Below are 26589 nucleotides of genomic sequence, written 5' to 3' on the forward strand. Positions count from 1 at the left end.
GCAGTGAACCTGGAATAATTAATGCCACCGCTATCTTTATATTGCAGGCTTTGGAATATGCCAAAAACATCCCAAAACCCAAACCACCCCTGCAGCCGAAGACTAACCAGAAAGTAGCTAAGGAAGGCTATGATGAGCATGCTCTGTACCTGGAGGATGTAGATCTGTCACAGCTGGCAAGACTGGAGATGCTACAGAAGAGGCATGAGGAGGAAAAACAAGTTGTAGCCAATTTCAGAGCCTTACGTGTCATTTAATCAATCTGGGATTTGAAATCAGGATGTTTTTTAAAGGAACTGCACATGAAATATCCTTCTTCAAGATGCTGAGGCAACATTTCTAAGCACTTATTTGAAGTGAAGGCACTTTTTGCAGTCCTAGAACACACAGACAATGGCACCAGTAAACTCACTACCTTGGTGTTGATTATTAAGTCCTAATTTGTTGATGTATAATTAAATATTTACTTAATTCTAAATTATATACTGCGTGTAGGTCTTTCAAATGTTGCATACTACATGTACAGATTGAGATTTTTCAAAAATACAGGAATTCAGATGTGCCCTGTGATACAGCATAACCTTTGTAAGATACATGGGTTTTCTGTGTAAGTGTTGGGGAATAATGATGAAGTAAAAGGACCTGGAAGATTTCTCATGGGCTATAGAATAGCATATGACTTTCTTAGCCATCCCGTGAAGTGGCAGTGTCGAGCATGCGTTCCTTTTCTCTGCTGGATGTCATTAGATTGATTGACTTTCTTTTAGAAGTGACAGCCCCCTGAAGCCTACAGGTCCTGTATGTGAGAAACAAAACAGAAAAGTGAATATTTAAAAACAAAGTAGCTCTCTCTTCAACTTTCTGCACTGGGTGAATACATTAGTATCACATTAGTCATTGGATATCAAGCAGATCACACCATGTTATTGTGCTCTCTTATTATGAGTGTATACTGCATATGAGAATCCATTTTCTATATATAATCATACAACTTTAGGGGAAATATAAAATGCTTTTCTTTGGATGTTGTGTGATGGGTACATTTGCAATTTTTCGTCTAATTAGTTGAAATTCTTCTGAGATTGAAGCAGCACATTGCATTGTATATTTAAAATGATTAAATGGTTTTAAATTGCAGAAAGTTGCTTATCAAAGAAATCCACTCATACGCGTGCAATACAAATTAATTCACTCTTCCCATCCTGAAGTTTTCAATTTCCAGTTTTCAAATTAAATTTACATTGATTTTCCGACATTCGTGGTCCTATTTTCAAGCCAAGATGCATGACAGTTCTGAGTTTGAAAGTATAGCAGTGAGCCACTCACTTAAAAAACAAGATGAAAAGAGCCAAGAAATTCATAACGTTATTAAAGTATCTGCAAATCTCGGGACATTTATTCTTGTCCCACTATATTTAGTTGTTTATATCATAAATACCCTGTATATCCACAAAATTAAGATGTGGACAATATATGAAGCCACTGCAATATCTGAAGGATGGAGAAAAGTGTATGCTGGTCTCCGTTTAAGAGGTAGCAATTAATTAAATTACATTTTCCACTTCTCTTTCCCTTTGCTTGCACCTGGTGCCACGGTTAAACTCAAATAATCCAGTATCTTTTCAGTTCCTGATTACCTTCCTCAATATTTCCTATTTTTTTGCACTACTGGTCCCGAGACAAACAAAAAATGGATCACAAACATGATGACACTTTGAAGCAGTTCTGATTAGAGCCCCCAAACTTGTTTTCCATACTTAAAAGTGATAATCCCCCCCATAATACAAATCTCAAGCACCTATTTCTTTAATGGAACCTTTAGATGAATATCAAAGAGCTATTTACTCATATGTAATATTTTAATTAGATTATAGTCTCTATTTAACCCATCATGGCCTCCTTTGATGCTCTATGGTTTTAGTGTTTAGCCTCAGATGCGTGAGGTAATGAATACTGGACCTTTTGATTTAATGAGAAATGCTGCCTTTCCAGACCAACTCTCTCTGCATCTTTTTATTTTCCCCTAGCTATAGAATTCAGTTAATTGAAGGAGTCTCTCACCACCACACATTAAGGAGGCTAAATTAGCATCCCTTTTTCAGATTAGAAAGTGCGGGCAGACGTGCTCACTTTGATCTGAGGACTGTGCTGAAGTAGGCGGCAGTCCCCTGAAAATGAGCTGATGGCCTTGCTATTAGAATAAAATGCAGATGCGTCCATGTGTTGCAAAATGCTTAATCTCTTAATTGATCACCTTCCGCACTGTCTATTCTCTCCCTGCTTTTTATTTTCTCAGTAAATCAGAATCACGTTTTGAAATTAAATGAATTGCTTTTCAAAGGGGAAAAGTAATGCACATCCTCTTTGAAAGAAAAAATCAGACCTATTAATGTAAACCTCCCAAATTAATGTGAACTGCCTTCCTGGTACACATTTAAATGACTATATAAGCTCCATAATCATTGCCATTTACTTATAAAAGAATACATTTTGTGTGTGTGTGTTTTTCTAAGGTGAAATTTCAAAAGATGTGTATAGGCTGTCTACCTAGAAGGACTGAAGATCGTTTGATCTTCTTGCTAAATACTAATGCAAATGCTTCCCTTTTCCTTCTTTTTGTTCGCAAGCTGAAAGGGTACAATTTACACAAAAAGAAAGACAGAAGAAAATTACAAGCTTCCATCTGCAGCAATAAAGGTCTCAAAACAAATTTCATGAGGCTGAACAAATGGGCAGCAAAGGGATAAACATCTAACAGACCTGTTTGCTGTGAAAGAAACAAAAGTTTGAAATCTCTGGTTTTGGTACCAAGTCTGCTTTTGATGATGCCTTGTAAATAGACAGTGTGGAGAAAATACAAAATGTACAGGTGGACTGATTAAGATAATAGTCTGATATGTTTTTTTCTTTCCCCCAGAATAACTTTGCAGTTCCCATCCTTAGAATGCGTAAATTAATATAATGTATGCAATGTACTAGTTTTGCAGATATAGTTGTATTTTAAATCCAGAATTATATCTTCTAAAGCCAGATGGTAACTCTCATCAATTGAATTTTTTTCTTACAGGATGCTAGACTGTGTTTGCACAGGAACACTTATGTAACCCTAATAAAAACCAGAATATTAACATTCGACATTTATCCATAAACCTGAAGGTTTTTTTTTCTAATGTCTTCTAATAATACAGGTCACTGGTTTCATAAAAAAACAACAACATTTTCTAATGTGCAGTTAATATAAATGTTTACATGGTATGTTTACATGAATGTGTGCCACATCCCACTAATTATATTTAGGTGAATCAAATAAATGTTGGTGTCTCTCTATAATTGTGACATTAAATATTTTAATTAAATATTAATTATTATATAAAAGGTAACGAATAAAGAACAGTGTCAGCATTACCCAATTTTTGTATCACCGCTGAAAGATATTTTATAACAAATGCCTGGATTTAGATCCTTTGCTTATTAACTACAATAACGCCTTTGAGATTACCTGGGTAATATGAATGAAGGCTTATATCACTGCAATACAGAAATGTACATTTAAAGTTGGAATGTCCTGTTTCCATCACCACTGCAATGTCTTCTGTGTTTTGTCTGTGAAGCAGAGAGAGAAGCTGTGTCCACTGTTCAGAGGTTCACTGTCTGGACACCAGGACAGAGGAGTCTCACTCTTCTTTGGTCATGGGATTCCTTGTGGACAGGGGACACTTACAGTGTTTAGAAGAGGCTACATTGTCTCATAAAGACGATGTTCAGGAGAAAATGTGCGATTAATTTTGTAGTCATCATGTAATTTAGTTTGTTTGCCATCTCAATGCAGAAATATTACCTGTATAGAAGCAAAATGTAACCTGTAGCCGTACAGTACTTTATTATGTCTATTCATGTGTAGACACAAGCTGAAAACAAAAATCGAGTTCCACAAAATAAAGTTATATAACATCTTAAAAGCTCATATTATTCAAGGATGGAGTCTGTATTGTGTAGTGTAAATAGAAGAAAATGTTCATTTTTCAATAAAAAAATTACAAATGTTTAATAGAACTTGCAAGTAGACAAAAAAGTCTTGTCAAAAAGATATATAATGGTTTATTAGTGCTATCGTTTTAAATTCTGTACCTCACTAATGATTGTAACAATTCAGACAAATTCCCATTTGTCCATTTAGGAAGAATTTAGAAAAGCGATTTAGAACTTTTTATTGCATAATTAGCTAACCAATGGTATTTTTTTATGATTTAGTTTCCCTCTGAAAATTAAGGACAAGTATTAACAATGTGTTCTACTTTCAGGTTAATGGCTACTGGTAGAAGCATTGCAAAAAAATATACTGTTAGACTCACAGTTAGACATACTCTCCTCCTGTTCGTTGACTATATAACTGACAAATGTATAATGCAAATACAAAGATAATACAGCATGAAAACAAATTCTACTATGAAATATTGGCTAGGTTTTATATTGAAATCAGACACCATACAGGCCCTTTAATTGTAAACCCCTCTCTATAATTAACAATTAACAACTCAGGTGACAACAATGAGCACAAGCATTCCAGTGAGGGAACAGGACAGGTGTACTGATCTTCTGAAGAAGAAGGGTAAGGCTTCTGGCTCTGGCTGGATGTTAAATCCTAGACAGGTTTCTATTTAGTTCTTTGTGGATTGAGTCTAACAGCATTTTTCCTAGGCTTTTCCTTAAAAGAATTCCCTGTTGTGCTTCTAAAAGAACCTTTAAACTTGCTCATCCAGATCCTGCTTAAACGCATTCAATTAAATTGGCTGTGACTTCTATTCTGATCACTTTCTAAACCATTTTTACATGTCTATGTTTTTAGAATGTTTAGGACAATTGAAGTTATTCTGAGAATAAACTCTAAAGTTCAGCATGAAGCGGTTTGCAAGGGAGGGAAGAAAGTCAGCACATGAAAACGCTATAAATACTTTATCAACACGCAAATTATAACAATGGCAAAGAGAGAAGTATTAATTCAGAAGTCTGGAAATTATTGTTAATTAAAATTTTCTCCACCCCAATTTTAAATTAGATTAAACTTTTTAACGAGGTATAAGCTTTTAAACTTTTGCACTTAGATTATGAATACAGTAATTGCAAGGTAAAAAAAAAAGCATGCAGCGAAAAATGACCAATTTCAATCTTGAGCTTTCCGGTTCGCATATATGGGAAATGTTATCCATATAACTCTAACAGTAGGTTTGCATTAAACAACGGAGTAATGTGTAACTGAGAAGGATCGTCTTTACTTGATTCAGTACCACTGTCTTGCCAGTCCCTTCTAAAAAACGAAGCTGTGTTGCTTTCGCCAATGCTCAGACGATTTCGCTCAGCCAGGCCGCTGCGGTGCAAACCGAGACTCTCGCTTCCCTCAGCGTGACCCGGGCTTGAACTAGCCCCCTGCGCCAACGACTCGCCAGAAACAAACTGTACCCATCAAGCCAGACAACACACAATAAAAACGTGCAGGAATATTTCATAACGCAATCAAAGCAAGGACTCGTGAAACGCGGCTGGTTTTTTGAATTGGCGTAATATGTAAAGAGTAGACTTCAGGTAAGAGGTATATCTTTTTCTGGGTTGAGTTCATGTTGCGACCGCATGGCTATGCGATTCCAATTAAAACAGCTAGCAGACTGTACAGCCTAGTGTTACTTACAGACACCAAGGAGCCTAGATACCCCCTCTCTTTCAAGGGCTTGATTACAACATGCATAAATGTTTTTTTCCTACTTCTTATGATATTATTTCTAAAGAGACCGTCGAGCATATTTAGACACCATCTGGTATCCCGTAGTTAGTTGCCACTGAAGTATCATTGTAATTACGGGTCTGACAGTATGACCAAAAGGGGCTCTGGCGACATTAAGCATTGTGTTATAAAGTACGACAGGATAAACCGCGGCTTGTTGAAGGCGTTGAAATTGGTTAAATCATTATACCACAGCCCGGCGATGCAGCATAACATGATCATGAATCAAAGGTTAAGGAGTATCATACGGATGATAGCACTGAGAGTAACAAATGTTGCTTTCCGGAGGTACAGCAAAGCTTAATGAATATTCGATGGCTGATGTTTTAAGATTCCGCACAGCTTAATAACAGTGAGTGGGGCCTGGTGACTGCTTTTCATTCCTGTACATTTATCTTAACCCCCCATCCCAAAAAAACAACTAAAAACATACCGAGCAAAAACAAAAATTGGTCTCACGACATCCGCAGGACGGTATTTTAATTTCGTCGCTTCGTGGTTGGGGTAACGAAGCTTGGGAACCGGTGAGATATGGGCCCTCGAAGGTGAAATTTTAAGAATATCCTCCCCGAGATTGAAAAGCATGTTTCCGTAAATTAGTTTAGTTAATAACAGAAAATAACTTACTTATTTTTTTATCAAAATTGTTCTATTTTCCTTTAAAAAAGTTTTAGTTTGTTTTGTTTGGAGTAGAACTATTGAAATGTTTGTTGATTGTATGAGGTACAGTACCTAATGATTTTTTTCATAATTATTTCTTTAAGATTTCACTATATAAATAAATATTGCATTACTCCACGTTTGACAGGATAATTCTCGGTCGCTTCACTGAAGCTTTTTTTGCATTTTCGACTACTGAAAAGGAGAAGATAAAACGTTATTCGAAGTGTCAGTTTCGGAGTTAAAATTGTTACTATAATTTCTTTTTTATTTCCAAGCTGCACTGGAAAGGAAACGTCGTCTACGTTAAACATTAAAGATGTTTTTTTAAGCAAAGAGTACTCGCAAATTAACGAAAGCAAATGTAAAACATTTGATCGGTTTAGGAAGAAAACCTGTAGCATATTTGTGCTTTTTATAATTGTGCAAGCAAACAGTTCCTGTTTGTTTTGAACGATTTGAAAACAGATCTAGCCCGACCTGCTCTTTGTAAAACATTTTTAATCATTGTTATTTCTACCGAGAAACATATGTATAGGACGGTGTGTATGTCTAAGTAGATTTAACGTACATATTTACGTTACGTATTTCAGTTTAGTTATATAACGGTGTTAGAAATCTGTCTAACAGTAATACACTTGGCAGGAGAAACACACGAGTGCAAAAAAACAACAAAATGTAAAACAATTTTAATTAAAACGAAACATTAAATAAAAATGCACATGAAAATCAAATCATTAAATTAACTGCATAGCTAGCATAAACAAGTCTTGCGAAAGCATGCACTTTCTTACAATGCGAGTGCCAACAGATAACAGAAGATACCTATAAAATTGCTCTATAATTAAACACAAGACTTTGTCAGAGCGTTTAATGTCCGTTAAGTTTTATATACAACATAAAAATAATATTTTACAGATTGTCTTTACAATGTATAGGAGTGTTGAGTCATCGTACGAGACTTAACATCACATTTAAAGCGCAGAAGCAATACACTATCTCTGTTTCCTTGGACATTTATTATTCTTACCTGATTTCAGATTTCAGAATATTGCGAAATGATTTTACTTGTATCACAATACTTTAGCATGGGAACAAAATGTCGGCGATATAAAAAAATCTTTTTTTTAAATCATTTCAATCTCCCCCTGCCCTAATCAATACCCCACCCCAAAAAGAGGAGAAAACAATTTGTGTGCAATACGGTACAACGCCAATTTGTGTTAAAATAATGGAATATTAGTATAAAAGTTTCAAAATTGCGCCATTTCGAAACTTGCCCTGCTTGTTTTCAACAACAAAAAAGTCGTCTTTTTTTTCGATGTTCATTAAACTATTGTCATTATCACCAATAGCAGGGCAGTTCCTGCATTTTGTAAAAGTCGACATGAAACTATATTAGTTTGGGACTCCAGAAGATGACACTGCTTCTGTGCTCTATTTCACTTATTTCCATAAGTGTTATTCGTATTCCGTACAATAAGTACTATTTTATCATATGGATGTTTCACAGAAGTGCTTTAATTTTGTTGTTTGTTTTTTTTGCTGAGATCGCACCTTACACCGCTATTAGGAATATAAACCCCCTTTGTCTTCTTCCAAGTCGTCACAATGTGTTATTCTGCAAGTGTTCAAAAACTTGACCTAAAAGTCGCTTATATTAAGTGTTCGGGGGAACAGATGTCGTCGTCTTCAATATCAACGTCGTCTTCGTTTTCCTCCAGGATGTAGGTGTTCTGGGCGCTTGCAGTCTTGACATCCAGAGAGATCTTCTCGTTGCCTTCGTTTTCGCTAGAGTTGTTCTCTAGAGACTGATCCAAGTCATTTGGACTTTTCTGGTCGTCTTGCGTTTTTCTAAGTTGCTTTTTATGCTTCATCCTTCTGTTCTGAAACCACGTTTTTACCTATGTAACAAAGGAGGTTCAATACACATGTGTTTTATCCGATTGAGTTATGTTTGAATAGGGGCGGCGTAAGGATCTGTCACTTAAAAAAAATCTATTGGTAGCCTCTATCATATTAATAGTATGGATAATAACATACAATTATTACACTAGTAATTATTTCATATAAACTACGTAGGTTCAGAAAAGAGAACAGTGAAAGACAGCTTCCTTACCTGTGTTTCCGAAAGGCTGAGGGCTGTTGCCAACTCAACTCGCTCTGGAGTGGACAGATACCGCTGGATTTCAAATCTCTTTTCCAAACCCGATAGCTGAGAGTCGGAAAACACTGTTCTGGCTTTTCTGCGTCTGCAGTGCTTTCCCGGCAACTCCGGGTGGTGTTGAAATAATGCCGGAACCTGCATACCTGAGTAAATAATTAAAAAGATTAGTTAATAAGAATTTATTATAATCTGGTCTGATAACGTAGCTTCTCATAAAAACGAAAAAAAAACAAACAGTGGAATGCTTAAATGATTTCGAAACAATTTTAATCTTTTCATTTTGAGATATACACATTAAAAAAAACATCACGTCGAGAGTTGTTGCAAAACGATGAAAAAACGAGAAATTAAAAGCTCTCTTCGATACATTCGTGGTGTGACAATTCAGACCTAAGAATAATGACATCCCGGGAGTCGAAGCAGTATAAAGACAGATGGCATGCAGTTCGTTTTAAATTGTTTAATAAAAAATAATGTTGGCCATCAAAGATTAATTGAACTATCCGCTTGCTCTGAAGATATTTGTCACAATCACTATATGCAGGATGGCTAGGCCGAACATAAAGGAAAACGCATATTTTACTGTTTTATTTAACTGTGAACTTTTTTGCTTGATCATACCATTAAAGTAATAACGATGCAGTTAATATCATTAAACAGTTACATTAAACCATTATTTAATTAGGATGGTGCCATAGTAATGTTCCTGCACTCTTGTTTTGCGAAGAAAAAGTTAAAAAAGTTCAATCCCAATCTCTGTTATTGCATTTTTATACGTGCATTGTTAAAATGTGCATTTCCGAACACGTAACGTGGCATTTTATAATTCTCCCGTACAGAAGTTGTGGAGCGGACGTTTTCCGTGTTACTGAACTATTAAGTTGACTTTTTTCACCGCAGGTCTTACAGTCAGATGGCACAATTAATGTTGATACAAATACTGTTACCTGGTGACGGTTTTCACGTAATAACATTAATAACATCATTAACTGTCTAGACTATTTCTGAATCTGACTTATGTAGAGCTCACTTGTTCTGAGGCCCGTTTCTGTACTTACCAGAGGTGGTGAGGAAATAGGGGTGATGGTCTGGTTTATGCAGGGGGTGATGAGGATGGGGTGCCAGTATAGTAGGGGTTGGCATCAGAGGGTATCCATACTCCAAAAGCGGCACCCGGGATGCCAATGAACTTGTGAAGGGCGAAGGAAACACATCTCTCAGGGGTTTGGGCTTGTGCAGCAAAATATCTTCAATGAAGAACGACGTCGGCCTCTGAGCGGGCATTTGATGGACGGGCGATGTAAAATTTAGATTCATATCCAATCCGAGCATGCAATAAACTGTCAGTTCCTGAGTGTGTTTGGGTTCGGAGATGAATATTACTTGCACTCGCGGCAGCCGGGTTTGAAAGAACGAGCCAGGTTCTTCTAAATTTGAGGACGCTATAGTTTACAATCTGTGAAGAAACAGAGTAGATAGAGCCAGGTAGATTAGTATTTATTGTAGAAGACCGACGGCAACAAATTGTGGAACGGATTTGCGATTAGCCAATGGCACGACGGCGTGGTCGGGGATTGAATTAGTTCTATATGGATTAATTATACTGACGGCAGCAGAGGGCGGGTCGCTCGCCATGGTGCTGAAACGGACTTTCATGAGGAGCCCGAGCGATTCTGAGGAGCCTCTTAAACCGCTTTGAACCTCAGCACGCTTAAAAACTATCTCCTGTTTATGAAACAGTCCCCCTTTTTTTTCCGGCAGTCGCTGTGAATTAAGACATTGCCATTTCATTATTTCTGCTTTTTTCCTTCCTTCTCAACACACAGCTACCCTTGAGAACGCCACTGCTTCTGCCTCAGAGTTTACACTGTTCGTCATCATCCTTGTCCAGTTTGCGTTTAATAACGTACTTGAAACAGTTGACTATATATAAATATTAATATATATATATCGCTGTAACCTACATGACACTCTTTGAAAGACGGTGTAATTACAACATTTCTGTTAGATTATCAGTGAGGAGTAGTAGTACTGTTGTTGCGAATTATAGAAACCACACGGTCTGTTTTATAGGCGACTTTAGCTTTTAAGCGTTCTGATATGTTTACACAGTACTGCAGTTTGGAAATTCAATTGCTGCACGAAACTTAATCTGAATCAAATAAACTAATAAATACATACGAACCGATAAATGGCACATATTATTCCCTGCCACGGCGGCCTTCACATTTCGCTCCAAGGTCTTTAAGTTAAACTTTTTTTCCCCGCAGTCCGGTGTTCTCCTCCCGGAGGGTATGTTTTCCGGCATTATTACATTGTACTAAAACATACCAAGAGATAATTTCAGCTCATTTTCCGCTAAATTGGCTCTAATTATTGATATTAAACTCTGGGAAATTACAAGTAGGTACTTCTGTTCCATCTCCATGTTTGGGGCCGTAATTTGTTGAAATCGAGTTGTCATCACATTTCCAATCACTGCAGTTAATGCCGAAAGTGTTTTAATACAGCCAGAATTCTCGCAGCAATGCTATTAGATAATTAGGGAAGATGTTAGACCGGCAAGTGCTAATCCTTGGGCACGAGGACAGGATTTCCATTCGATCAGGCAGGTAGAACAAATTAATTACTGGATTCAATTAGTCTTAAAAGTGCATTACTCCAGCAAGTGTAAGACATGTGTTCCATATGTATGAGCGAGTATAAGGTAAATAGATGAGCACCTTCAAGTGACTACAAATGGCAGTGCTGCCTCTGCTTTAATGAACACGAAAATTGGGGGGGAGGGAGTAGATTTTTGTAATTGTGTTTCTTTCTCTCGCCTTGCCAAGCTTGCGTTAAAGTTAGTGCCAAGCGTGGAAAAGAAAGAGATAAATCAAGATCAAGAAAACAGTGAAAAGAGGCGAAGGGGTGTGGGTGTCTCTCGTAGACCCTCACAGGACAAAATCCTCACTCGCAGTGAAACCGTGCTTGGCAAAGACAGGTGGTTAGAGCCTTTCACGTTGCCTTCAATCCACACCGCTTCTCTGAGGTGCTGGTCATCACGCTTCTCTGTAAGTTCTGAAAACTGACCAGTGACGTGTCATCTTTCAGTTCTTGGGTATTGGTGAAGTGCTGATATGCGACCTCTGAAGGCCTCGGATGTCGTGCCTGTGGTTGTAAAGTGGCAAGATTTTAAAGGACGGCCTTTATAATTAGAGCACTAAAATATTCCATTCCAAAGGGCACCACTAAAATAAATGACAGACATGTTTTCGCACATGTCATTTATAAAAAAAATCCATGCTTTTGCTTGGTGCAAATGTTACTGGGAAACGTACTGTAGATTATAGCACACCTTCAATCTGAATTCACCACCTTCCTATCTGCGATAAACATAAATATCGTAACAAATAGTACTTAAAAGCATAGAGATTTTTCATTGTTGTTATTTACATAACGCTGTTGTGTCAAACGTTGCCTGCGGGCTTAAGTATTTATGCCTGTTATTTTTATTTTTTTTAAATTAGATTTCATACTTGTTTGTACAATTCCGTCAAATTAATCGACACCTCTGTTCAGAAGTGAGTGCGGCATTTGTTCCCTTGGAGGCAGATTAATGTCACAACAGGGTAACTAGTTGCTTTTAGGAGCAAATGGGAAAATAAATGAATTAATAGTGATGAAATTGTCTTAGAGCTCCGACAGTCAGGAGAATCAATCCTTTCGGCCGCAGTGTATGGTACGAGAGAGAGATAAGCCGCTTTCTGAATAGCAATTTCATCAAGTGAAATTCGGCGCAGGGACAGAGCAGCGTCACTTTTTAAGTGACACATTTTTAAGGAGCTTGAAGGATTAAATGCAACTTTTATATCTGCAAGACTCCCGTTAGTTTCAGCTAATTTGCAACTTAATTCACCAAACAAAACCCACAAAACAGTGATGTCGCTCTTTCTTCGATTCTTTGCTAGCATTTATCTAGCTTGTAAAACTTAATAGACACGACAGAAATCGAACTACATTTTTCCCTAATGGTCCGATCACTAGGCTTAGATCAAACAATTTTCATCAGAATTTAAAACTCCTTACACAACTTTAAAACGACATAGATGATTAAAAGACCTTAGACAAGCCCAAGAATATATTTCCAAATGCTCAAAATAGGTTATTATTCAGTGTCTAGCATTTTGTTTTAGAGAATATAGGCTAATATGTGATACACTGAAACATTTTCCTTAATAAGACGCAGAACAGAAGAGACATACTGTGATTACCGTATATGTTTTTGAGGTTTTCCGTGGTTTTGTAATGTTGTGGTTTTAAAGCACATAAAGGCTTTTTATCTGTTCTTTTGAAGCCTTTTTTAGATTCTTTGTCTGATCCGGCTCTGAATAAGCGCTTGTTCTTTATTGTCTTGAATAGACGGATCTCTCGAAGGCAGTTCGCCTATGAGATCCGAAGCTCACGAAACTGACTCTAATTACGTTTCTTTTATTTTAAATACTTTTGATAAATAATCACTCAGGATGCTGACAAAGAGCTTTTTCTTTTAACTTCATAATATTACTGTTGATCTGACAACATGATTTAGTTCAAGTGGGTCTGAATAATCATGTTAAATAAAGATTCTGGAATGATTAGACTTTCCTTTCTTGTTTTGCAATAATAGCTTATTCACTTCTGTGTAATTGACAGTTGAAGTCGCATTAATTCTCCGTGTATTTTCTGATACCTCTTTGTTTCTGCGAAGCGACTGTTTTTTTTTGGGGGGGTATTCAAACAGCAGCGTACGAGTTTTTGAGACGATTTTTATATGAATGACACAAATGTGTAAACAAAAATAATGATATTGAATGCAAACTATTATAACGCTCCCAACCTTCAATTACATTTTAAATCATGCGTAGACGTACAGCCAGTATATTACGTTTAAAATTAAATACATATTAAGAAATGAGTAAAGCGTGCAATTAATATATTGCTTTATTTAAAAACAAATAAACATTCGAAGGATAAAACATCAAAGGGTATATACAACTACCATTTTATTAGAAGTTGTAGTAAACCTTATCAAAAAGCAGAAAATGTTTTATGTGGGCTTTTCATAATTCACCTGAGTTTTATTTTAGGTGGTGAGGTTATTTCAGGAGATGGGGCACCTTTGAAGAGTCCTCGAAAGATCTGAGGGCAGTTGTGGAGAAAATACCCCCCGAGGGGAGTCAGGAGACGCGGCGGGGCGAGGGGGCCGCGGTCCGGGCAGGCTCTGTGGTGAACTGGAGGGGTAGCGCTGCGGGGGAGAGGGACGCGCTAATCCCGGCCAGACGCAAACTTGCTGGGCTCGTCTCGGGCGATGGGCGGGATGACTGGCCAAGGAGCTCAGCGACCGCGGCGAAATCGGCTCATCCTAAGAGCGTTAGCAGTGAAAGCCAGAGTGATTTGCTGGGAATCTTCCAGGTCGCAGACAAAGTGATTTTCAACATGCTAACGACTTGCATAACATTTTAACGATTAACGATTCATTTGAAGGTGTAGTTTGGCTGTCTTTCGAAGCGCCGCAAATCATTTTAACCTACACATCCATGCACTGCAATGAAAAACGTCACCATAATAAATGACCTGTTAATTTCTGCGTGTAAAAACCCGTAATATCACAAGTAATAGCAGCTTTTAAGAAAATATTAAAATAAGGCGAACGGTGAGATTTTTCTTATAGTATTAATAGCATTTATTATCTGCATTATGGAAGTTATACGAACTCACCTAAATATCAATAGAGGTGACATTCCCAAAGAGCAGAATCCTATTTTTTTTATTTATCTACATTCGCAAGACAAGAACTGAGAGATATCTACATTGCGACCTACTGTACAGTGTTTGAGAGTGCAGTTTACACATACAGGATGTGTGTGTCTACGGTTGTTGCTTTGTACTGAAAACTGAGAGGGCCAGCTGTCTGATTTTTTCTTGCACAAACCATTGAAACCCCCTTTTCATTTGATTTTACAATCAGTAAACATTCTTTAAGCATCAAAAAGCACATTTAAGCATTCATTATCAAGAAAAGCCTAAGGAGTCGCGTTGCAGAAGAAGTCTTTCCTAAAACAACAAAACAGGGCGCAGCTAAGCATCTGACAATGCAAAACGTTCCGCGCTCGTATCGTGCAAATTCTGCAAGAGACGAAAAACACCTTTTTGACACAAATGCATGACGTCATGGAAAAAACTCCAGATCAGGTGGCACGAGCTAACAGGTGCAGTGGCTCGTATTTAATTATCCTAAAAAAACGCTTGTTTAAATGCTCATTCCTGAGAAGAAAGCGTTGGGGGTTCTGGAAAAAAATCAGGTTTCACAGTCTAGGGGACTCCGAAGCAAAAAGGCAGTCCATGCAACTAGTTCACAAGCACCTGGGAAGGGTATTTATTTATATACACAGTATATCACAGTACGGGCAGCCTTGCGTTTATATGGTGGACCAACTGCTGAAAAAGTGCAAGGCGCAACACTGAAACGGAATAATGGATCCCTACTGCTTTAATGGTAAATGTGACTTTATAAGATCATACACATTTACTGGGTAGACCAATACCTTTAACAGTTGCACCATCTTCTAGAAGGGTTCTTAAACCTAATGCAGCAGCACTGCTATTTTCAGTTCAGTGTTTGTTGCTGTTAAGCTCCCTTTGCCATTGCGTTGCAAACGAAAAGGTGTAGCCCGATGCAGAAGCCTCAGTTGCAACGCAGGACGGCGCCTTGAACGGGTCGCCGGCCACCCGAGGGGGCGTACACACGCAGTTTAGAGACAGCAATGACCCCTTGTCCCAGCTCTGAGAGGTGGGAAGAAAGCGGCTAGAGAGGACAGGCAAGCCCGACACTGTTTCTGGAAGTAATCGGAGATGTTATGGCCCTTGTTGCCCGTCATTAGAAGACCAGCAGCTATGATTCCCAAATCTTTCGTCTCTCCCTTTAAGTGTTGTATTTATATGTAATTGATTTATCGATTTTTGAACTCTCTTGTGAAACCTTATATTGTACTTCGAAGACGTGTTTCTTACCCGTTTAATTTCGGAAGCCCTTTTCTTTTACAAATCACACGTTCATTGCTAAAATAAGCTAACAAATTTATGTTGGTTTATTTTTCTTTCATTTTTTGGAACATATTAATTGTCCTAACTCAAAAGCAAGCATCCGTAATACCTTGAGAGATGTGGTTTTAGCTATAAAATGTTCTGCAGGTGACGAGGTCAAAATGAGCATTCAATGGCAGGGTGAGGTTTAATGATGTTTCCTTTTTAAGGATTAGGCCTAAATTTATATGTGTTGTTAAACAGTTTATGGTATTGTTTCAAAGGAAGCAATTACAGACATGACACCAGTAAAACTCAGAAATAATCATTCTCCTTGTAGCTTCAAAATGGAGACGTTTTTCTTGGCACAAAATGAAAGTTATTAACTGTAGTTTGGGAGGGATAACAAACGCAAGTCAGTCTCACACAGCTGCACCTACAGTAATCAACATCATCAATAATCCAGCTACATAAGATGAACTTGTATTTGTCTCAGGCATCCTCTCCTGTCTGAGTGGGGTTGGAGCCTCCTCATTCTGTGGCCAGGAGGCTGCCCGTTCACCAAGCCGGTTAAGCCAGACTTTTCTCACCAGGTGTTCCAAACATCCACAAAGCATCCTGTTCATGGATGCTGTTGTCCACTGCGAAATTGCCTTAAACTTGATATCCTTCATAAACTACCCCAATATGTGAATTACTGTAAGTCAAAATTACTCCTGACCTGTAAATTGAATATGCTTTGTGTTACAGTTTTAAGACTAGAATCTAATTAAGACCTTATTTTTAAACCTAGTAGTTGTTGCAGAATTAAAATAAATATCAGTATTAAAAATTGAAGTAGAATATGGCAGACCTTGAGAAATCTTATAAACATTTGCACTTTGAAAGGTGTTCCAAATGCAATGCAAATCCTGTACTGACCTTTTGAAGCATTTTCTATCATCAGCTTTTGCAGTCTCATCAAAACTTCTGACCAGTGGAAGTAATTAATGTACTGGGTTTCCATTGGGATCAAATATTAGATAAATATAGCAATCAAATATTGTTCCTGTCTTTTTCTGATGAATTTGAAAAACCAGTTAAACTACACTAATTGCTGTCTTGTTTAGCTCCATTGATCTTGTCAGCAGACAGCTCAGAAGATGATGCAAGAAAGGAAGATTCAGGCATGGGTCGAGACAGTTCTTTCTTCCCACGCATCTCAGTTAAATTCAGGTCACACTGACATTTTCATGATGTTTCTATACTATGTGGTGTACAATTAACAGTAAAAGCAGCATAAAGACCAGTGAGCCAAACATCCATTATTTTAGACATTTCATTTTTTTAAGTTTTAAAAAAGGAGAAGAGATTTATTCTCACAGTTCTTTATTCTAGTTACTGAATAGTTACCGAATTCAGTTTCCTGGGGAGAATTAGGAAACTTGTTTCTTGATTTACAGTTCAGGGCACACGTTCATAATCAGTTCATTATCACAAGAGAAAGATTGGGATTTTCATGGTGTCTTCTATTAATGAGGATTGGAGCTTCTTGGGCATTCATGCATACGATAGGCACACATGTAGAAAATACCTTGAAGAAATGAAATATGTATTTAATTAAACAAAAACGACAATAGCTGAGAGATGACCTGTTCAACAAGAGAAAATTAAAAGATGAACTATCAACACTGTCGATCATTAACACCAGTAAATTGTTTTTGCCCACAGTTTTCGTGAATTGTAGTGTTCAGATGTGGGAACTGCTATGCATTAAATGCCTCCCAGTGGTCAGAAAATCGTAAAACACTGATTTTAAAAATTGCATGCCAGTTAGCTTTTTAAGATATTCATGAGGTATTCTAACTGTCTTGAACTGAACTAATAATGTCTTTAAAGATGATTCCCTTAGCACCCACTGGCCTTGGAATAGGTGAGAACTTGTGCAAGCAGTCTTAGCATGTACTGTATTGTCCTGAGCAAAGCCATTCAAAAATGTTTTATCACCATCAATTAATAAACGCACCTCTATCACTTTCAAATGATATGTTGACTCTTTAGCTATACAGTATGGTATTCATTTTGCCTCACTGATAAGTAAGAGAAAACAATTCCAGTTTGTGCCATCTGATAACTGAAATCCAGAAAAAATGCAGTCAGTGTAGCATCTTATGTTCAGTTTTGCTTGTGTGCTCTTTAACACTAAGCAATTAAACAACACATTATTATTGTTGTGTCAATAAATTCACATTAAATTAATAAGCAGTTGCAAATTAATCTCACATTAAATCATACATTATAACTTACATTTAATGTCCAAATTTGATGCTATTTTCAAAAAGGTAATACATTCAACATGAAATGACTTTATATCTTCCTTAACCCAATTTATTTTTAATGATTAACTTTTATGTGGTTATAAGTCTCCTTTAGGTTTGTAGCCTTGTGTTTGACACAATTAATATCCTCTCACAAAAATGTGTAGTGGGAATATTATAGTAATTGAGGTCTTAGATCTAGCAATTTTGTTATTTCTGTTCTTATCCTACAGATCCTGTAATTTGTCAAATGTTAATTGCAAGCATTAAGGTATCAATTATTTAATATGCAATTGCACATCCATTTAAGATTATTTATACCATATAAGATAAAGCATTGCCAACAACACACTGAAAAAGACTGAATTGTATTTTTAAGCATCAAATGAGCAATTGATTGGTTTTTATCATTTCTTCTGAGAACAGTTGATGAGGTTCAAGTAAATCTACTAGAAAAAGGATATACTGTTTTTCTGTCAGATCAAGCTTTTTTCCCTATTTGATTTTTTATGTTTTTTTTTCTCTGAATTAATGTAGCGTTATGTATTTATTATTATTTCTTCCCAATCAAGAAACAGTACGTCAGTAACAAAACCAATCCAAAACAGCGCTACCCAGTTAAATCTAGCCAGAAGAATTCACAAAACAGACAAAATACTGTTATTGCAAATGTAGCGTGCTGACAATGAGAAACAACCTGAAGATGAAAAAGCCTAGTGGACCATTTAGAACAGAATAGAAATATAGTTGAGGGGCTGGTCTATTTTTGATAGAGTTCTTGGCATTATTTTTATTTTTATTTAATAAAACTCTTACAAAAAACCCACCTGAAAAGAAAGTGAGAACTACAGCCACCCATCCAATGATGTAAGACCAGGAAAATCTCCAGTTTCCATATCTTTTACCGTAGTAGTTCACTGTGACTCCAGTGTAAACAGCCATCGCCAGCAGGACAAACAGGCCTGAAAATACAAAATAGACACACCGTCTGCTAATGATTATTACAGAATATGAAAAGAGCAACTAGCTTCAGGCTTGTTGGTTCTGAATGTCCTGAAATATTTTCCTTTTTATTTCCCTTTAACTCCCCTGCATCTTCCTGGCCAATACAGAGACCTAGACAGGGGGCAGATCAGAAACAGATTCTCCTGCCCTGGTGCTGAGGAACCCATATTTAGCAAAATGTAGAAATCACCGTTAATTCCTAACTAACGTGAGCAATTTCATTGTGATCTTTTAAGTGCGGGAAGTGTTAAATTAAGTAATTTAGAGATCATCTGGGCCCCTAATCCCATGACCTTGCAGCTTTCAGGAGTCAGAGATCTCTAAACCGAACAGGCTACTGTCTTAATTCATCAGCAATGTGGAGGTATTGGTAATTCTTTAGAAACAGGTGAGCTGTATGACTAACTGGATTGAATGGCAGGAGCAGGAGGGAAGACCAATGCATTAGAATGACTTCTTCATCTCTTTGCACGTCTCTCAGAGTTATATGAAGTTCAGATGTTTGCTATTCTTCATCTGAAAGGTCCCATGACAACAGTCAGAGGGTGAATTTGTCTGATGTTGATGAGGTCATGGAGGTGATGAGCTCCAGCCCCTACCAACAAACATGGAAAACTTTGAAACAGTTGGATAAAAATGCTTTTAGTTCCTCCCCCACATCTTTTTCCAAAGGAATAACCATTCACAATTTCCCACTGCGTTCCTGTCACACTTATTGCACTCGCTGTCAATTGCACTGCTTAGAAAAAATAAAATTTGCCTTTAAATATCATTTCGGTCATGTTACACATTTTGCAGTTTACAGGAAAAAATACCAGCAAGAACAGATCATTTGTCCCATCTAGCATTGTTTTTGATAGCAACAGCAGGATTCCTACTTTTAGAGTAAGTTTATGAGCTTTTTATGCTCATTAAATGTAAGATATTTTACTATCTGATTTTACATCTACTGTAGAACTGGACTGAATGCACACAGAACGTTTTCAGTTCTTTTTGCTGTTCTGAAAAGTACTATGGCTGTTTGTTCCCTGTAGGCACAATGACAGAAGCCAGGAGATACATGAGAAATAACTCACATGAGATGAAAAAGAGAATGCCTGCAGCGAATGTCTTGTCAAATCTGTCAAAGGAGGAGTAATGGACAAAGGCCATGATGCCGATGATGATGCCAATGAAACAGGCCAGCAAGGAGAGAATCATGAAGGCTCGGGTAGCATCCCAGTACACTGGAACAGGTGGAGTGTCATGTTAGAGAAAAAGATCCAGATCTTGGATTCACACATTAGACATAAAACAGTTAGCTTGCCTTTCTACAAGCCTCTTTAACATGTCTGTCATATCAGTCCCATATAAGTCAAGAGCTTGCATTTGCCCACTGTTAAATCTTTGTATTTTTCTATGTTCCTCAATTAACAGTAAATTACCCAGTCACACCTGATGGAAGTACAGTGCAAGTGATCAATCCAGTAGATACTGGAATTAACATGTAATATGAGCCACAAATACATTCACTTTAAGATATTTTAATGCCTGGATAAGGTTCAAGCACAAGAGGTTTTAGAAATAGCCTCTGTAGTGAGAGCCAGTCACTCCTTGCTTCCTAATTTAAATTGACACAGGAGTGGAGAATTAATCTGTCATTTGCACACATTGTCTCACTACCTATTTTTCAGTTTCGATCCATTTGTTAATGCAGCTTATAAGATAGATTTTCCTACTTACTAAATGCTTGTGTTAAAATATTGTTAGAAGGTGAATTGAACAAGTAACAAATACAGTGGCTAAAGCTATATCTCCTTGTTAGCCTGTGGTGATAGTGTGACGTGTAATTTTCTACTAGGTAAATTGCTTAAAATCCACTTTGACTTTAGTCCAAGATTCATTATAGGTTTTACTTTCATGTCATATTCATACAGTGAAACTTAAGGAGCTTCTGGTTCTGATGCAGAATTTAATCCGTCTCATACTGCTGTTGGCACTGTTTCAATGTGGAGAGGCAGCTGTGAGGGGCACAAGCACCACAGCTTTGGCGAAATACCTCTTCTTTTAAAATTGGGGTTTAAAATTTGAATTCACGGGCACTTTCACTTCCTGTCCAGACCCTTTTGCAATATCGCAGACGCGTCTGGGGAGGCCGCTTTTGTGTTTCCTATTGAACAGGATCGTCGGGGAGAAGGGCTCAGTTCGCAGACTGCCTTACCGATGCTTTCAGTGTGCGAGTAGCATTTTCCTGGTACACAGTACCGCCATAAACCCTGATGCATGTAGTTGCCTGAGTGGCGGTACTGCATCCAATAATCTGTTGCTGTGGAAACGATCAGGAGAATGTTCCCCACTCCAGCGCAGAACAGCCCACCTCCCATAAAACTGTACATCCTGCATCAAAACAGACAGAACCAGCGAGTCAGGGACAGAAGCAACAGCAGCAGTAGATTGATAACTCAACCCCTAGGTGGGACACAGCTGCTGAAAAACCCTTGAGCAAGGTACTGCATTCACAGGGCCCCTGTGAAAGACCCAGTCGGCTGCTGTTTGGATAAGACAATCAGCCAAATACATAATAAGAATGAAAATAGGTTAATTCGCAGTCAGATATCGAGGTAATGAACTTCAGTCTCAAAGGATATGGAGGGTAGAAGCTTATACTAAAGAAATGTTGTCTTTCTAGATGTTAAATTAAAATTCCTATCTGCAAGTTAAAAAACCAAGCCCTTTGAGGACAAAATCAAAACCGACATACTGTACATTCATTTAAAAACAAATGCTTAAAAAGCAGACCAGAAAGAACTATACTATGACTTCTCCTCATGGCAAAGAAACCCATAATGTCTGATATATGGCAGCCGTTATGTGCCGGCAGCCCCGTTGCAGGGCAGATGAGGTGAAGAAAGTGTTGAGAAATTTGTTTCAACAATTGCAGGACCACTGTGTAAGATTAAAGTGGAATTTAGCCAAAAAAACGAGAGTTAAGACCCTTGCTTTTAGAAACAGTGCCATGGGATCTTTACTGACAACCCCCTGTCTCACTGTCTGAACTGTAATGGTGCAACCAGTAACGCCGATATTGTCTTGCAGTGGCTCTAAAAGCAAAATATCATAAAGTACTGTTGTAATCTGAAGTTTATATATCCATGGGAATTAATATATTCTAGAAAGTAATGTCGAAGTGACAAACTACTGATGTTTTCCATTTGAGATGACATGATTTAGCTTGGATTTATTCTCAGTATTTTAATTTTATTTCCAGGTGATTGCAGTGTCCCATCATGCCACGGTGTTTATTTTTGTGACGACCAGCAGGTGGCGATGCTATCTTCCCGTGTCGGAACCCGCCGGTGCCCAAGACCGAGCCCGTGACTGTTTGCCATTAAGGTTTGGGCAAAGCAGGCTCAAGCTTGGTGCTCACTGTGGGTTGTTCAGCTGATGGCAGACTAGGTCCCGCTGAGGGAGAGGGGTGGCAGCCCAGTTGTGAGGAGAGGGCAGCAGGACCGATGGGGAGACGGGGGCACAGAGGAGTTCGCTGGGAAGGGAAGTCCTGTCTCTTAGTTATGTGGAGGAGGAAGAGGCGAGTGCTGGATTGGACAGCTGCTCTTCCTCCCAGTCGCTTGCTGTAAATTCCTGTTCTTGAGGGTCTCGTCGACTGATTTAAAAGACATTTATGTCTCCTTCATGCCTCTTCATCTGTTGTTTTTTAATTTCCACTGCACCTGAACAATGTATAATCTTCTTTGAGGGTGGCGCGGTGCTGCCTCGCAGCGCCGGGGCCCTGGGTTTGATTCTGGACCTTGAACTCTATCTGGGTGGAGTTTGCATGGTCTCCCTGTGTTCGTGTGCGTTTCCTCCATGTGCTCCAGTTTCCTCCCTCAGTCCAAAAGCATGCTGGTAGGTTAATTGGCTTTGGGAAAAAGTGTGCCTGGTGTGAGTGTGTGTCTGTGTCTGTGTGTGCCCGGCGATGGACTGGTGTACCCTGGCTTGCTCTCGCTATTTCCCTCGTTAGGTTCCAGCTTCCCTAATGAGCACTGGATAAGTGAATTAGAATATGAATGCATACATTTCTTCAGTAAGAAATTACTATTTGGTGAATGTTGTAAATCTAACTGGCTTTATGAACATGCAAAGCGTTTGAAATGCAGGGTGTTTCTTATTTGTTTAATCCAGTCCCAAGAAAGTGCTTACCCAACTGTCAGCAAAATAAGCGTAACAAAGTAATGAAGACAGATATATGACAGAAACGCATTCTGTTTATTTATGTGTGTTCTTGTAAGTGAACTGTGTCATGACACATGAAACAAATCATCCATAACCTGGTTCTTTGACATCCCCTGTCTTTGTTTTTCAAAGCTCAGAATTACCCTTCTCTTTAGCATTTAAACTATTCACATATCTTAGGAAGCAAACAAACAAGATAGATGTTGATTAATCTATCTTTAGACTGATAAGTGTATTTAGATGTAAAATCAAATAAAATCTAGAATCTGATAAGTGTATTTCAGTGTAAAATACATTTTAGATGGACAAGTGTATTTTTCCATGAAACTCTAGTATTATAATAATACTTTTTGTCAGGTAAGATGGGGAGAAAACTTACACAAATATAAAGAAACGTTAAATTATATTGAATCATATTTTATATTTAGTTTGCTATTAAAACTTAACAAAAAAGATAAGAACTTTCTTTGCAGACAGTTTAAGTGCTGTCAAATTGCTTTAATAAATGCAATTAAAAAAAAGGTTTGCTGCATATAAAAGTACTGCCACCTGATGATGCAAATCCACATATTATAGATTTCACCAAAAAGGCTTTAAAAACTTTTAGTCACTGCTGATTTATCATAGTATATTTAAATAAAAACAGGTGTATCAGAGAGTTCAGATTAAACACAACATACCTTTTCTGATCCCTTCTAGGAAGATTAAATAATTCCGTATTAAAATGGCCTAATAAAATACACAAAGTCCTTATAATGCCAATAAAGGCAGATTCCAGCAACTACGGCCAGTGGTGTGTGTTGCACGAGACACAGAAAGAGCTAGCGCAGGAGAGAGACAATGGCAGAGAGAGAGTGGCAACCAATCAGGTTGCACTAGTGTTGTAGTTTGGGAATCTGCTGAAAAAACAAAAATATTTAGAGCTTGCAAGTTTGAGCGAAGTGATGACGGGGCGCTTTGATTCAGATCGGTACTAACATCTCTTTAGTCAGGTCAGGCGATGCGTTAAATTGGAGCCTCTGCTGGAGCCGGTGAAGTTTTAATGTTAGGTTATTGGGAATCCAAAATACAAAAATGTTTCTCTCTTCAGTTTTTTGGAACAGTTCAAAATGTTGTCCGGTTTTTGCATCACCTGCTCTTATTTCTGTTTAAACAACGCAATTACAATATCAGGCTCAGGTGTTTTAACTTCCCTATCCTAATTGTTTGAGGTAAATAAACACCTTATCCCAAATGAAAAATACGCAATGTACAGTAAGCACAATTAATTGTAGACCATGGCACCTTTTTAGAACTCAGTGCTAAGCAGGTACAATATCACTTTGTCACCTATATAAAAATGCCACACTTTAATCTGTATATATCATATACTTTTATAAATGGGGCCCTGTGTTCAGTTTCAGACCTGGGGTGCTGTCTGCATGGAGTTTGTATGTTCTCCCCATGTTCATGTGAATTTCTTCAAGGTGATCTGGTTTCCTCCCACAGTCCACAGACATACTGTACTGGTAGGTTAATTGGCATTTGTGAAAATTGGTCCAGATGTGAGTGTGTGGGTGTCTGTGTGCCCTGTGATGGACTGGCGTCCCATCCAGGGTGTATCCTGCCTTGTGCCTGTTGCTTGCTGGGATAGACTCCGGCTCTCCTGGGACCCTGAATTGGAAGAAGCTGTTAGAAAATGGGTGGGTGGATGTCTTCTGTAATGGCAGTGTGTACAGTAGCTTCAAATGAAACTCTTAAAAGACTGGAGAGTGACTCGGTTTTCTCCTTTGATTCACATTGAATAATTCTTGCAGAGAATAGCAGGGCGGCGTTCCGGAGGCAGGCTTGAAGTCTAAAGTAGTCAGAAATAAAAACAGCTGAGTAAAATAAAAAAAAACTTTTGCCAAGTGGTAAAGTGAATAGATACCTTTTAGCTTTTCTGTCGCATGAAAAGAAAGTAGTTAAATTAAATAGTATTATCTGAGGCGGATAGATGATGAGCGAAACAGAGCAACAGTGAGGCTCAAAGAGAAGAACCATTGTTCTGCTTGTTTAAAAAAAAATTCTGAATTCTGTACAATAAATTCTGAATGTTAAGCAAAAAGACCCTGAGGAATACAGTAGCTGTAGTTTGCAGGTGGAATTACTTGCCACAGAAGTATCTAAATAAGGAATATGGGGAGGAAAAAATAGCAATAACATTTGTTTTAGTCAAACGTGCAATAGAAATCATCACAACCAACAGGAGATAAAATGGTTTCTGATTATCTGTTTTAAAATATATTTTAACATTATAAACAGCACTTTCATGCAATAAATGCTAATGATATTGGTAATTTACTATCCTTCTTTTAATTTAAAAATTGTACGCATGAATAAATATTAACTGCCCGAAGACAGAGAGAATGGATTTGCCTGCATACTACCCATAATAAGGACCTGCCATTAATTGTATAAATTAGCAACAAATTAGTTAGATTATGTGCACTTTGCTGTGTTTTGATAACACCCATAATTGAAAGCAGATGTCTTAGAGTCTAAACTAAAATGAACTGCTTACTAGAAAAAAATGCAAATGAAGAATGAACTACTGTAGGTGCTTACTATATTTATAGTAAAGCAGTCTGGTTTTCTATGAATTTGTTTATCACACTTAGAGCTTCTTCAAATTTCAAAGGAAGGTTTCAGAACTCTCCATTTGTGTTCTGCAGTAAAGTCTAGCTGGTCTAAGTGAATTTTCCATGCTTTACGTTATTTTTAATGGTTTTACAACACATTTAAAATTTGGAATCTTAGTTTCTTCCTTTTTTCTTCTCGGTAAAAACAGCAATACTTTATTATTAAGTAAAGATTTAAAACACACTGGAGGAGGGGATATAAGGGCTGTGGAACTGGAAAATAACTGTATAATTGCTGAGTATCTAAAGAACCTTACAACTGCAATACATTCACAAAGTTAGCAGGTGCACAGACATTTTATTGAACAGAGATTACATAAATTAATTATGCTGATGAGCATTTGTCCTCAACAGGAGGAGTACTGTGAAAGTCACTGGCTAGGAGCATGTGCTGCCATTGTGTGTTGGAGGCGTTTCAAGCAGCACATCTGTGATGCCTCCTTTGCTCCTGCTGCAGATGTTCTCTGCTGATGCTGATCCTGTGCCATTCCTCCTGCAGATGCTGGAGAAGCACACAGGTTTCTGAGCCCTAGAAGCCACACAGCCTAGCAGTCCATCATACAGATGTTCAACAGGGCTCCCTTCTGGCCAGTTCGGTTCTTATCTCACAAGAAAGCTGAGTCAGGATGAGGCAGCGCACAGGGCAGCCCGTGAGGACCCGAGATGTGATCAACAGCGCCATGCAGTGTGGTTGGCACCAATCACTTCTAGTTCTGAAGTGAGGAGATACTCCCGCCCAGACTGTCACACTCGGCCCAACCCATCAATTAG

General features: G+C 37.9%; 3 protein-coding genes across 6 annotated transcripts in view; 1 reads left to right on the forward strand and 2 right to left on the reverse strand.

Annotated features, from left to right (window-relative positions):
• jhy (junctional cadherin complex regulator) overlaps window positions 1-3135 on the forward strand; it is a 28761-nt gene extending 25626 nt beyond the window's left edge. For all 4 annotated transcript variants that reach the window (XM_088619272.1, XM_088619276.1, XM_088619273.1 and 1 more), the window contains one exon: window positions 48-3135. In XM_088619272.1, coding sequence (XP_088475398.1) covers window positions 48-257 — 210 coding nt within the window. In that variant the 3' untranslated portion in view covers window positions 258-3135. The remainder of the gene's footprint in view (window positions 1-47) is intronic.
• A 4820-nt stretch (window positions 3136-7955) lies between these two features.
• On the reverse strand, window positions 7956-10071 carry bsx (brain specific homeobox). Its single transcript, XM_088619313.1, has 3 exons — window positions 9662-10071; window positions 8556-8746; window positions 7956-8340 (listed from the first exon to the last, which is right to left on the reverse strand). The coding sequence occupies exons 1-3, from the start codon at window positions 9933-9935 to the stop codon at window positions 8092-8094; spliced, it is 714 nt and encodes a 237-aa protein (XP_088475439.1). The 5' UTR covers window positions 9936-10071; the 3' UTR covers window positions 7956-8091.
• A 6927-nt stretch (window positions 10072-16998) lies between these two features.
• On the reverse strand, window positions 16999-23998 carry lim2.1 (lens intrinsic membrane protein 2.1). The gene is made up of 5 exons (XM_088619120.1): window positions 23839-23998; window positions 21150-21325; window positions 20026-20175; window positions 18772-18906; window positions 16999-17220 (listed from the first exon to the last, which is right to left on the reverse strand). Exons 2-5 carry the CDS (start codon window positions 21322-21324, stop codon window positions 17159-17161), a joined length of 522 nt encoding a protein of 173 aa, XP_088475246.1. The 5' UTR covers window position 21325; window positions 23839-23998; the 3' UTR covers window positions 16999-17158.
• Window positions 23999-26589: the final 2591 nt, after the last annotated feature.

The sequence above is a fragment of the Lepisosteus platostomus genome, chromosome 25 (assembly GCF_059453375.1).
Source record: "Lepisosteus platostomus isolate fLepPlt1 chromosome 25, fLepPlt1.hap1, whole genome shotgun sequence".
Lineage (NCBI taxonomy): Eukaryota > Metazoa > Chordata > Actinopteri > Semionotiformes > Lepisosteidae > Lepisosteus > Lepisosteus platostomus.

What these genes read in the sequence shown, in the direction of transcription:
- lim2.1 (XM_088619120.1), bottom strand. Translation starts at nt 21,324, where the DNA reads ATGTACAGTTTTATGGGAGGTGGGCTGTTCTGCGCTGGAGTGGGGAAC. An exon ending in CTCGCACACTGAAAGCATCG is followed by an intron (nt 20,176 to 21,149) that starts GTAAGGCAGTCT and finishes CACCTGTTCCAG; the next exon opens with TGTACTGGGATGCTACCCGA. An exon ending in AGTTCTCACTTTCTTTTCAG is followed by an intron (nt 17,221 to 18,771) that starts GTGGGTTTTTTG and finishes CATTTCTTCAAG; the next exon opens with GTATTTTCTACATGTGTGCC.
- bsx (XM_088619313.1), bottom strand. Translation starts at nt 9,935, where the DNA reads ATGCTCGGATTGGATATGAATCTAAATTTTACATCGCCCGTCCATCAA. An exon ending in CTATTTCCTCACCACCTCTG is followed by an intron (nt 8,747 to 9,661) that starts GTAAGTACAGAA and finishes TTATTTACTCAG; the next exon opens with GTATGCAGGTTCCGGCATTA. An exon ending in TCAGCCTTTCGGAAACACAG is followed by an intron (nt 8,341 to 8,555) that starts GTAAGGAAGCTG and finishes TTTGTTACATAG; the next exon opens with GTAAAAACGTGGTTTCAGAA.